The sequence below is a fragment of the Nelumbo nucifera genome, chromosome 2, assembly GCF_055504915.1.
Source record: "Nelumbo nucifera cultivar China Antique chromosome 2, China Antique-T2T, whole genome shotgun sequence".
In the NCBI taxonomy this organism is placed as follows: domain Eukaryota; kingdom Viridiplantae; phylum Streptophyta; class Magnoliopsida; order Proteales; family Nelumbonaceae; genus Nelumbo; species Nelumbo nucifera.
The window spans coordinates 113733794-113746816 of record NC_142650.1 but is presented as its reverse complement, the minus strand read 5'-3'; the positions used below and the strand labels follow the sequence as shown (position 1 = coordinate 113746816).

Genomic DNA, 13023 nt, shown 5'->3' with positions numbered 1-13023 from the left:
GAAATCAGGTTCTTTCACAGTCAAATCCTTATACAAAAGTATTTGTTCTGAGGCTGAAGAGGACGTGGTTTGGAAAACAGTGGCTCCTCTAAAAGTATCTTTCTGCTTGTGGGTTACAGCTTTGGGGAGTTGTCTAACAGATGAGAAGTTGTCAAAGAGAGGTAGGGAGGTAGAGCCCTGCAGATGTGTTATGTGTGACAACAGTTCTGAGGAGCTGGAACATCTCTTTCTACACTGTAGTTTCAGTTGGGAAATATGGATGAAAACTTTAAGGGTGTTTAGAATCCAAATGTGTTTTCCAAAGGATGTAATGACACTATTACAGGGTTGGTTTTTGAGGGGTTTGTCGAGGAGATGTAAGATTGTTTGGAAGGTGGTGCCAGCTGTGGTGGTATGGTCAATTTGGACAGAAAGAAACATGAGGATTTTTGAAGACAAATTCAGTTCAGAAGAGGAAGTTCTAAAGAGCATTTGGGGAAGGTTATTCTCTTGGGTGGTGACTCATAAGTTGTTCAATAGCTCCTTTTTTTAGCACATCACTCTTTTTGTATGAGCTTTAAATCGTCGTGTTTGGGATGTAAAAAGTTTTCTTTTTTTTCTTTCTGCCCAGTACCTTACTGGGCAGGTCTGTATTCTTGTTCAGTTTGTTTAATGAAATACTTTACCTTTTTCTCAAAAAAGAAAAAATTCTTCACTGCCTCATTTACCAAGAGTACTAACATGCTTGCTAACATTCCATGATTCACTTTGTAAATTTTGTTCTAAAATATTTCTCCAACATCTTCCCTCCATGATCCAGTTTTTGCAAACACCCCATGATTAATAAAGTTCCTTGAAAGTCCAATAACCAATTCCATGTTCTTATTAAAAATTTCTTGCTTTTTAATTTTTTCTTAAATATCTTAATGGAATTAGTGAAAATATCCCTGAAATTTCCCCATCCTTGCATGGTGAAATGCCCATTATTGAAATTGCGAACAATGGTTGTAATCAATCAGCCTTGAGGTTTGGTGTTTGTTTTATGCATAACCTTTTGTGCTGAACTCTCTTGTTTTTAATGTAATGAATTTCCTTGATATGTTACTTATAAAAATAGAGATGACTTCATCAAATAACATTTTATGTTTTCTAGGGTGTTGGTTCTGCTAGTGCAGTTTTAAGCTTGAAGACTTCCATAGCAGCTTCACCAACTCAAACACTGGTATGTATCCTTTTAATCTTGGGAAAAAACTTAAACCCTGACCATGTAAAAGTTTGCATTTCAAAGAAATGTCACATAAATATATTTTAGTTTTGCTTCAATATAAAATTAGCTTCTTTGATCACTATTTATAGCTGAAACACAAGATCCATCCAAGAAATGACCTGCAAAAGAAAGCTTTCCTAATTTTATATTAGGCAGCACAATAGTGATGATTTAAAAAAAAATAGTTTTTACTAGTAGGAGTGCAGGAGTCATGAGAGCAGAATGAAATTTGTTGTTTAAAGAAAGCATCTACATGACTACATCTTTCCTCCTCTTATAATGAATTGTCTTGCTATTCCTTAATTGTTTTGTTTTCTTATTTTGTTTAAGAAATCACAATTTCAGCCAAGTATAACTGTTGGAAAACGTGGGGTTACTAGTGCAGATCTATATTTGGTAGTTGTGTAAAAATAGAATTGTATATATTCCTAGGATTGTGGAAGGATTGATTTAGAAAGTTTTTCTTTCTATTTCTTTCTTTCTATTCTTGTACTTTCTATTTTCTTTTCTTTCTATTTTTCTACTTTCTATTTTATTTTCTTTCTATTTTTTTCTTCTTTCTATTTATTGCAGCAACTTACTGTATAAATATGCCGATTGGCAATAGAATGAAATACATTAGTATTCTACCATTCCAAAACATGGTATCAGAGCTCTATGTTTGTCAACCTTGAGATTTTTTTCGGCCTTCATTGCCAGTTTTTTGTGTTTTTTCTCTTCTGGCCTTCAGTGTTGATCTGTAACCAGAAGTGTTCCTTTATTCTCCTTTATTCCGGCCAGTTCTTCCCTTCTTTATTCTCCTTTCCTACTGGCCTTATTTTTCCTCCATTAACAATGTCCGACATGACTGCAACAAGTGCTCTCGTCCAAACCGATGAAGGAGCAACAAATTCTCATCCTCACATTGGTGATTTGCAGAATATTCAGATAACATAAGATTGAATGGCCAGAACTACTTGAAGTGGTCACAACTAGTGCGTACCTATTTGAAGGGAAAAGGAAAAATTAGTCACCTTCTTGGGACAGGGCCAAAGTTGGGCGAGCCAAATTTTGATGCTTGGGACGAAGAGGACTCCATGATTATGTCATGGTTGTGGAGTCCAATGACACCCGAGATCAGTGATACTTGTATGTTTCTTCCCTCTGCAAAGGCTATTTGGGATGCTGTCTGACAAACCTATTCCAAAGCCCATGACGCTGTTCGTGTCTATGAGGTCAAAGTGAAGACAGTGGCGGGCAAACAAGGGAGCAGAAGTGTTACAGAGTATGCAAATCTACTGCAAAATTTATGGCATGAGCTTGATCATTATCGGGTTCTTGAGATAAAGTGCCCTGATGATGCTGTGATCTTGAAGAATTTTATTGAAAGAGATAGGGTGTATGATTTTTTGGTCGGACTGAATGCTGGATTTGATAAGGTCCGAATACAAATTCTTGGCAAAGAAGAAGTGCCTCCATTGAATGAAGTCATAGCCCTTGTCAGAGCTGAGGAAAGCCGCCGTGGAATCATGCTTGAGCCTAAAGATCCCGAAGGCTCAACCATGGTGGCAAGGGGAGGAAGTTACACTGGTTCAAAGGGTGAGAACAATCACAACTTGGCTTGTGACACAACTACCCATGATTCTAACGATAACCTCTGGTGCACCTATTGCAAGAAGCCCAGACACACAAAAGATCGGTGTTGGAAACTTCATGGGAAACCTCCCACATCCAGCAAGGAATGGGGAAATTGAGGAGTTTCAAAAGGAGTTCAACAGGCCCATAATGTCTCCACAACCCTGCAGCAAGAACACTCAAGTCAGGGACCATTTAATGATGAAGAAATTGAAAGGCTAAGGAGCTTCCTGAAATCCTTGAAACCAGGAAGTGGTTCTACCTCTCTTGCTCTCTCAGGTGAGTCTTTATCTCTAGGATTACATGCCTCGACTAGTGTTTTTCCATGGATTCTTGATTCTGGAGCTACTGACCACATGACACCCTCTTCACTACATTTTCTCACCTTTACACCCTAACCTAGTAAAAGAAAAATTTCTATTGCTGATGGTTCTTTCACCACAGTGGCTGGAATTGGGAATATTCAAATTACTCCATCCCTATTGCTTAAAAATGTGCTTCATGTTCCTAAGTTATCCACTAGCCTTATCTCTATACATAAACTCACCCAGGATGTGAACTGCAATGTTATGTTCTTTCCTTCTTACTGTGTATTTCAGGACCAGGTTTTGGGGAAGAAGATTGGACTTGCTAAGGAAAGGGATGGACTCTACTACCTTGAAACAACCAGCAAACCATCTCACACTGTTATGCATGTCACACACGAGTCATTCTTATCTACCTCTAATAAAGATTTAATTTGGCATCATCACTTCCGTTTCGGTCATCCTTCATTTCCTGTTTTAAAAACAATGCTTCCTTCCTTGTTTAAAAGAATTGATGTTGAAACCTTTCATTGCGATGTTTGTGAACTTGTTGCTAAGCACAAAAGGGTTTCTTTCCCAATCAGCAATAAAAGATCTTCAACTCCTTTTTATTTCATTCATTCGAATATATGGGGCCCTTCTCAAATTCCCAACATTACTGGTTCTAGATGGTTTGTCACCTTTATTGACGATTGCACTAGGGTCACGTGGATTTTTCTTCTTAAGTCTAAATATGATGTGGGTACCATTCTTCCCAACTTTCATAACATGGTCCAAACTCAGTTTGGTGTGAGAATTAAAAGGTTTCGATCTGATAATGCTACAGATTATTTTAATCAGAATTTGTCCCCATTTTTTCAGAAAGAAGGCATTGTGCATGAATCCTCCTGTGTTAATACTCCCCAACAGAATGGGATAGCTGAGAGGAAAAATGGCCATCTTTTGCAAACCACCCGAGCCTTTCTCTTTCAAAACTGGGTGCCAAAACAATATTGGGGGGAAGCTGTCCTTACTGCTGCATACACCATAAACAGACTACCATCTAAAGTTCTTGACAACTGAAGCCCAGTACGAGTCCTTTCTCAATTCTACCCTGATATTCGAACCTCAAATAATCTCACACCAAGAATTTTTGGCTGCATTGCCTTTGTTCATGTCCATAATAAGGGAATTTGGATCCACGAGCAATCAGGTGTGTCTTCTTGGGATATTCCCCAACTCAGAAAGGTTATAAATGTTATCATCCAACCACCAGAAAATTCTACACCTCCATCGATGTCACATTTGAGGAGGGACAATCCTTTTTCACTCAACCTTATCTTCAGGGGGAGCCCTCATTAATGGAAGATAAGGCCTCGGATCTACTCTCCTTAGATGTATTACCCTCCTCACAGTCATCCAACCGTCAAGAATCACATCCCTCTGAGTCACAATCCTCTGAGCCCCACATTCTCGAGTCTCAACAAGAGTCAAACAACCTGACCATTGAACCAAATTCAGACACTGTTAACCCCACCAATGATGTGCATGATGATGTGAGATATATGCAGGTTTACTCTAGGAGAAGAAATCCAGATCCTCAACTTGTGCAAGTCCAAGATTCAACTCCTAATCCTGGAACTGAGGGATATGCAGAACCTGAACCTGCACCTTCACAGTCTGAGTATGACCTACCTATTGCACTGAGAAAAGGAACCAGAGAATGTACCAAACGCCCATTGTACCCTTTAGCCAAATCTGTGTCGTTCCAAAGATTCTCTAAATCCCATAAAAGTTTTCTAGCCAGCCTTAACACCATTCCAATTCCTAATACTCTAGCCGAGGCACTTTCTAATAAGGAGTGGAGAAAAGCCATGAGAGTGGAAATGGAGGCACTAGAAAAGAACAACACATGGGAAGTTGTGGATCTACCAAGAAACAAGAAGACTGTATGTTGTAAATGGGTGTTCACAATTAAGTACAAATCTGATGGGTCGTTAGAAAGGTACAAAGCATGACTGGTAGCCAAGGGATATACACAGACTTATGGGGTAGATTATCAGGAAACTTTTGCCCCAGTAGCTAAAATGAATACAATAAGGGTGTTGCTGTCTTTGGCTGCTAACTATAATTGGGATTTGCAACAGTTTGATGTAAAGAATGCATTTCTCCATGGTGATCTAGAAGAAGAGATATGCATGGACATTCCACCGGGTTTTGGAGAAGGCATTAAGGGGAACAAAGTTTGTAGGTTGAAGAAAGCACTATACGGCCTCAAACAATCTCCGAGAGCATGGTTTGGAAGGTTTACAAAGGTGATGTTTAGTACAGGTTACAAGCAAAGTCAAGGTGACCACACATTGTTTATCAAACACACAGCCTCAGGGGGAGTTACTGCATTATTAGTCTATGTGGACGATATAATCGTTACTGGGAATGATAAAAAGGAGAACGAAGCATTGAAAAACTGTTTTTCCAGAGAATTTGAGATAAAAGACTTGGGGAGACTAAAGTATTTTCTCGGAATTGAAGTTGCACATTCTAAACAAGGCATCTTTATCTCTCAACAAAAGTATGTTGTTGATCTTTTGAGAGAAACAGGAAATATGGCATGCAAACCAACTTCCATGCCTATAGATCCCAATCATAAACTTGGAGAAGCTAGCGAGAATGCAAGTGTAGACAAGGAGATGTTCAAAAGACTGGTTGGAAAACTTATTTATCTTGCACATACATGGCCAGATATTGCATACGTTGTAAGTGTAATAAGTCAGTTTATGCATAATCCTAAAGAAGTTCATCTGCAGGCTGCTCATCGAATTCTGCACTATTTGAAAGCCAATCCAGGAAAAGGAATTTTATTCAGAAGAAATGGGGGACTGGCTCTTGAAGCATATACAAATGCCGATTATGCAGGATCTCCAGTAGATAGATGGTCCACTTCCGGTTACTGTACCTTCTTGGGAGGAAACTTAGTCACTTGGAGGAGTAAGAAGCAAAATGTAGTGGCTCGGTCAAGTGCAGAGGCAGAATTTAGGGCTATGGCACAAGGAGTGTGTGAATTACTCTGGTTGAAGATAATTTTAGAAGACCTGAAGATTCCACGAGAAGAGCCTATGAAACTATATTGTGATAACAAGTCAGCCATCAATATTGCTCACAATCTTGTTCAACATGACAGGACGAAGCACATCGAAATTGACCGACACTTTATAAAAGAGAAACTGGACAACAAGTTGATTTGCACTCCCTATGTGTCTACAAAAGGACAACTGGCCGATGTACTTACTAAAGGGCTCAATAGTACAGACTTTCGAAGAATTATAGCCAAGCTGGGAATGGAGGATCTCTATTCACCAGTTTGGGGAACCCAAGACCTTCAGGAATTGGGGGTGTTTTTAGGAATGCATCTGGCAATATAGTGGCTCTGTTTTCAGGTCCTATTGGTGTGGGCGACGTGGGGATTCTAAGCTGATAATTGAAGGGGATTCTAAGCTGATAATTGGTTGGCTTAGGAATTCAGATTGTGTTGTGGGGCATATAGGGATGTAATGAAAAGATTCAAATGGCTGACATAATATGATAGTAAGAATTCAATGGGAAAGGAGGTCGGCTAATGGTATAGATTATTATTTAGCTAAGCAAAGGGTGCAAAGGGATTTGGGCTCAGTTGTAATGGGGTGCTGTTTGGGTGGCTTCATCTCACACCTCCCCTTGGGAAATCTTTGTATAACTCAATTCTGATGGTCTTTTAATAAAATCACCTTCTACCACTTATAAAAAAAAAGTACACATAGAAAGGGCATGCAGTAAAATTTATACATAAATTGAAAAAGTGAATCTAGTTTCATTTTTACATTATGTATGGGGTTCCCTCTGAACTTTTGCAAGTGAATAGACTAGTTTCAGCTCAGGGGAAGGAGAGAAGGAAGATGTAAGAGGGGAAGGGTGTGTTAGAAAAGGGAGGAAAGGAAGGGGGGGGGGAGTTGAAGGAGGTGAAGTCAGGAGTGCAGAAGAATGCAATCTAGAAGAGGCAGCGGGCAAAGGAGAGAGCAGCCTTTCTGATGTTAGTGACAACCTCTTAAGAAATGAAGTCCCAGTTGGTAGACTTGGAGCAGACTTAGGTTGAAGGAAACTGGTGAACAAGGAGGGGGATGAAGATGCGTCAGAGATGGCAAAGCAAGCTAGAGAATCAAATTCCAAACTGTTCATATTTCAAAAGTAGTTTTGAGATTAAAGGCCAGTTTGATTGATGCTGATCCTACAAACAAGTTTAAGAAAGTTTATAAGACGAGAGGATCTATGGTCAAAGGTTTAAAAAAGAAGATTGTTGATTGAGTGGCTACAATCTGGTAAGTTGGGATCCTGTATTTATAGACAGCCCATAAGGGAAATCCTCAACACAACAAGGGAGATCGGTGCATGCTTCAAATGGACAAGGAGATCAGCTAATGGTTTAGCTGACACGTTGGCTAAACAAGGGACTGTGAGGGAGAGAATGTTCTGGGCAGTTTTGTAAGAAAGATAACTGGGGGCTCAACACTTGTTTAGGGGTTGACAGCTTTACTTAACTCTGGAAATTTATTCTTAAGTTGTATTAATGAAGTTACCGTTTCCAATAAAAAAAAGGTTTAAAAAAGAAGATTGATGAGAACTGGGAAGTCGAGTCTCAAGCTTTAGAGGGGGAGGAGCTTCATTGGCCCTTAGTTTCTACGGATGGCCTGGTGACAAGGTCATAGTCAGAGCGAAAGGAGTCCGGGGAAGATTGAGAACGCAAGATGATTCTAAGTGAGTCTTTCTCTGCCAGGGTGTGGGTAAAGGGGGATAGGCAGAGATTGAGAGTTTGGTAGATAGGCATGTTAGCAAGAGAGAAGAGAGACTAAAGAAGACCATTTTTGGCGAAGGAGGAAAGGCGTGGAATGAGGATGGAGATGGGCACAATGAAGTGTTTGAAGTAGAAGGCTAAGATTCTTTTGGTTGGGGGGCTCTCTTTTGCTCTCTCCCTGATTTGTAATCATTGATTTTCTCTATTGTTTTGTTGGTTGGGTGTTATCTTAACGCCCTATTGATGTTTTGTAATCTGTTCCTTTTTTCTTTTAATGAAATTTTCTTTTTTACTTTTCAAAAAAAAAACATCATAGAAATTTCGCTTGTCAACTTTACAATCCCAATGTTTCATGCAGACCAATATGCACAAAGTTTAAAATGTCGGTGTTGGTGGAAATGTTGATCATCCAAATATAGGAAACATGTCGGAAACGTCATGGAAATATTGCAAAAACTATAGACATGGTGGAAAGTGGAAACATTGTGAAATATGCAAGCTTATCAAAAAAATGTGAAATATGCAAAAATAAAGAATGGTATTTAAGTAATGATAAAAGATGTATGGGTAGACCCTTTTAAATTATTATGTTGTTCCAAATCATCAAAGTTACATGATAGAGTGAGTTCAAGCAAATTTTAAACTCGTAAAAGTGCAAATGATTCTGATAGTTCAACCAATTAACTAATTATACAATAAAAAACTAAGATTTAACTTATATTTGAAAAGAATTTCAAGTGGGGTCAAAGTGGTAATCATGGCCATTAGGTGGAATATAGTACTGCTACTCCACGTATCTAAAATATTGTCACCAACTTATGTTATAATACTCCCTTGTAACTTCCTGAACAAGAAAATTAAGTTTTCGCTTTCAACTAGTTCCTTGCCTCTCGCTCTGCTCGTTTGTGCAACTCTACCATTCAAAAATCAAAATTGTGCCATTTCTCCTTTCAACAACAATGGAACCTGGAGAATGTTCTTGGAGCTAAAAGCTCAGATGAACCCTAGGCCAAACTTAAAATGCAGTGTTAGCCATGAAGACATCAAAGTTAAAGCAGAGAGAAGTAGGCTCATTCAACATTCAACATATTTTAGTGGCCTCCTTGTTGGGAGTTTCAGGGCTCTAGGTATTCATTTGATATCCATCATCACAGATTGCTCTATGGAAACATGAAGTCGAGAGAACAAGGTTTCACACAAGTGAGAAGATAGAAAAAGGAAATGACGATCGAAGTGATGAAGTTCATTCAAGAGGAAGGTAAGAGTTGAAGTTGAATGGTAACGAGGAAGAAGCTAGGTTCCGTATGGAAACAAGGTGGAGACAGGAGTTAGAGCTTGAATCAAAGAAGTTTACCTTTGAGGAGAGCAGAACTGGAGGACAGGGCTCTTTGAAGATCAGGGAAGAGAAGAAAGCAACGGTGTTTTTGGTGAAGCTACATTGTGGCTGAAGGGATTCATAGGAGCAGCTTATTCAGTAAAAAGAAACGGTTGGAAGATATAGTTGATACAGTAAAAGAGAAGATATGAAGCTGTATTGAGATGTAATGTCAAGGGCTGGTTTATTACAGTTACAGAAAACTTTGGGGATGGGAAGAGGCAGATGGTCTGTATACCAGAGGGGAAGAAAAATGAAGGATGGCAGAAATTTGCAGATAGACTTGAAGCTTACCTGACAGACCAAAGATCAGAAAAGATGGAAGCGGAGGAAAACCTTGAGAGGGGGGGGGGGTGGAGACCTGACAGCCTCCAATGCAGTAGCTGAAGCAAAGGAACATGAAATAACTATTGCTAGTTCGACAAAGGTTCAAAAGCTAGAAATGGAGGTTGAAAAGGGGGTTTGGGAGCAGAGATTTGTTCTTACAGCAAGACAACAAATTGTAGATTGGAGGCCTATCATGGAGCTGATAGTTGAGAAATTGCAGATAAAGTCCTTGGCAATGGTGGTTCCCTTCAGTAAATCGAGGGCAATGCTTGATATTGGAGAGGAGTTTGTGGAATTTGCTTTTATTAAAACTGATGAGGGGCCCATACTGATAGAGAGGTGGCATGTGTCATGTAATGAACGAGAGATTACAACGGGAAGCTTCACAGTAAAGCTGATTGGGCTCCCCTTCAATTATTGGAATGGAAAATGCCTTGATAAGATTGTTAGACTTCTGGGTGAAGGGATGAGAGATTCATCATATGGATGGCCGAACCTTGCAGGAAGGTTGGGCGAAATTTAAAAAATTTTTCTCACATTCCCTATTTTAGAAAACTGCATTTTCAAGGATCAATCTTGAACCAAAATCGGACCAGATCTGAAACCAAAAGGGAGGAGATGGATATATCTGATACGAAGTAGCAGTAACTCCCAATGAAGGTGTTCATGCCCAAGGAGAAGACCAAAACCCGCTTCCACTGAAGATGACACAGTGTGTGAAGAAGCAGGATCAACAGGGTGGTTCTTCAACAAGAATCGAACAGGGGCTGGTGAGCACGTCTTCAAACTGTTTTTTTAACCAAGAAACAATATCAAGAACCTTTCTTGATCAATTCCTCAAGAGGAGATCGAACTGGGTAGGGATGGCAAGAATATGAGAGAATTTTGCAAGTTGCTGTGTTGTAAAACTGAGGAATTCACCCTCTATTTATAGTCTTCTTTGGATCAGCCTCCTAATCTAATTAGGAGAGAGTTTCTTGATCCAAATCTGATATTTGGATCTGGACTCTTAAATGGATAAGACTTATCTTATCCTTTCAACTAATCCTAATAAGATTATAAATCAGATCTTGCCTCCTTTTAATTAACTAATTTAAGCCCAGTTCGAATTGGGCTTTAGGCCCACTAAGCTTATGTGCTCACTTACCCCTTAACCTGCTGCCCAGTTGGCTCTCTTTGTATGGCGTGGGACTCAAACATTGATCTACACATCAGCCACATGGTGATGGACTCAGGGGTTACATCAATCTGATTGGAGCTAAGGGCATAATTGTCTAACACTGGGTGAGAGAATGAAAGGGAATAATATTAACAACCTACAGGCGGCTTGTGTCAAAATATCAAGGGTTAAGCTAGAGGAAATCCCACAGTTGTTGGTTCTTTTCACCAGCGAATGATGGAGGAAGATTAGATCTTGTCGGAGATGGAAGCAATCCTGTGGAAGGAGTGCACTGAGGAGAACAGTGATGCTGAGGTGGAGGCGTTGGGCTCATGTGGCAGGAGAAGACAGGTAGAGGGAGGAGAAGATGGCAGTGTTCCAAATGGGGAAGGAGAACAATTGGCGTCTAGAGGTCGAACCGACACCTGCTAAGAGAGTTTATCTCCCCTCTCCTTTTTGTATTTTTTTAATTATTTTTCAATGAAATCCATTCAGTTGTTGGTAAAAAAAAATCACATTAGCACTTGTAGCTTTCATTTGGAACTATGTTGATTCTGATAATATTTCGTGTTGTTAATCATGAAAATGGAAATGTGCCGTGGAAATATTATATAATACTATCTCTTGTAACTTCACATAGCACTTGTAGCTTTCATTTGGACATATGTCGGTTCCAGTAATATTTCGTGCTAGTAATCATGGAAATGGAAATATGCTGTTGAAGTATTAGGAAATTTATGAACATTTTAAGCCATGATAGGCATTTTTGATTTCTCTTAAAAGTTAAGAAATTGTTGGAAAAGCAATTTTAATTAGAATCACCTTCTTCACATATCTTAGGGTTGGATTAGGTTTCTTCTTTTAGGATAAATTGTGCCAAGAAACTTTAGAGGGAATTAGAGACGTGGTGAGTTGCTGAGTGCTTGTTGTACTTTGACATTTTAACCTTATTTTCAAGAATTACATCAACTTACCAGGAGTAAAAGTTGGGATTTGTTTGCCTACCCTCCTATCGGTTTGGAACACTGGAGGTTTTTCTGTTAAGAGGGGATATTCTCTGGAATTCTGTGCCTTCTTCTGCTGTTTGTTGAATGGTATGGAAAAGAAGAAATCATGGGGTCTTTGAGGACAGTTTTATCTGTGGAGGAGGTGACTAGTAAAACTGAATGAGCCCTAATGCAGTAGACAAGTGTTTTGAAGTAGTTTTTTGGGACCACAGCCAGCAGCTTTAAGGTTCAATGGAACATAATTGTTTTTGATGTTTGCTGTAAGGTTGTAGGTTTCATATGGTGTACAAGTTTTTTGAGGAAAATACAGAGGATACTCTATACTTAATTGTATATGTTTTGTAAGGGCATCTCACCCTCTTTATTGTTTTGGCAATACAATATACTTTTATCAAAGAAAATAGGATCAGTTTGGTCTTATAGACATCTGGGGAAGTTGCTTTGTTTAATAAAGTAGTATTAGATTATTTACTTGGCCTAGCAGAAATTTAGGCTTTGTTTGGGTAATCTGTTGCTTTTGGAGCTTTGGGCTGTGAAAGCAAAATTGAGCTGAGGTGTTTCGAGTGTTTGGCAAAAGTCGCTTTTGAAAACATTATAATTTGAAGCCAAAACAGTTTTTGATTGAGCTGCTTTGGGCTTTCTGGGGTTTTCACCAAACATTGCTTATAGGCTATCTAGGTGGGGCCCACCTTGTAAAGCCAGAAGGTGCTATGTGGAAGCCCTCCCAAAAAAGCACTTATTATTGTTTTTTGATAAGTAATAGCAACTTTATTAATTAAAATCAAAGGATACATAGAACAAACTTCCCACAATGAGGCACGAGGAGCACTTAATTTCTATTATTAAGCAACAGCAATATATATTATGTTCCCTGGGCATTATTGCATGTCAAGTGTTGTATGGGTTCTCTAAGGAATAAGCCTGAAGCTACACCTGAAGAAGAGCCACTGCCAAGGTGCTCTGGGGCTCAACTACATATTGAGGTATGCTTGTGAGGCATGAGTCATGGCACACTTCACACCTTTTTCATGCTTCAAGCTCGAGATATTGAGCATCATGAACATGATGCATGACTTCGATAAAGTATGAAATGCAAAAGAATATTCTTTTCCTAACTAATCAATTGGGTACCTAAGCATTAAGATTGTTTTTGTTAAAGTTTGTACTTTGTTACTGACAAAGAGTA

At 39.1% G+C, this 13023-nt stretch overlaps 1 protein-coding gene across 12 annotated transcripts in view; it reads left to right on the top strand.

Moving 5' to 3' along the window:
• The window catches only part of LOC104611168 (uncharacterized), a 77033-nt gene that overhangs the window by 18972 nt on the left and 45038 nt on the right, over window positions 1–13023 (top strand). For all 12 annotated transcript variants that reach the window (XR_016082386.1, XR_016082387.1, XR_016082388.1 and 9 more), the window contains one exon: window positions 1133–1201. Coding sequence is in view for 9 of the 12 variants with exons in the window: in XM_019200070.2 (XP_019055615.1) it covers window positions 1133–1201 (69 nt within the window). In the remaining 3 variants the exon portion in view is untranslated. The remainder of the gene's footprint in view (window positions 1–1132; window positions 1202–13023) is intronic.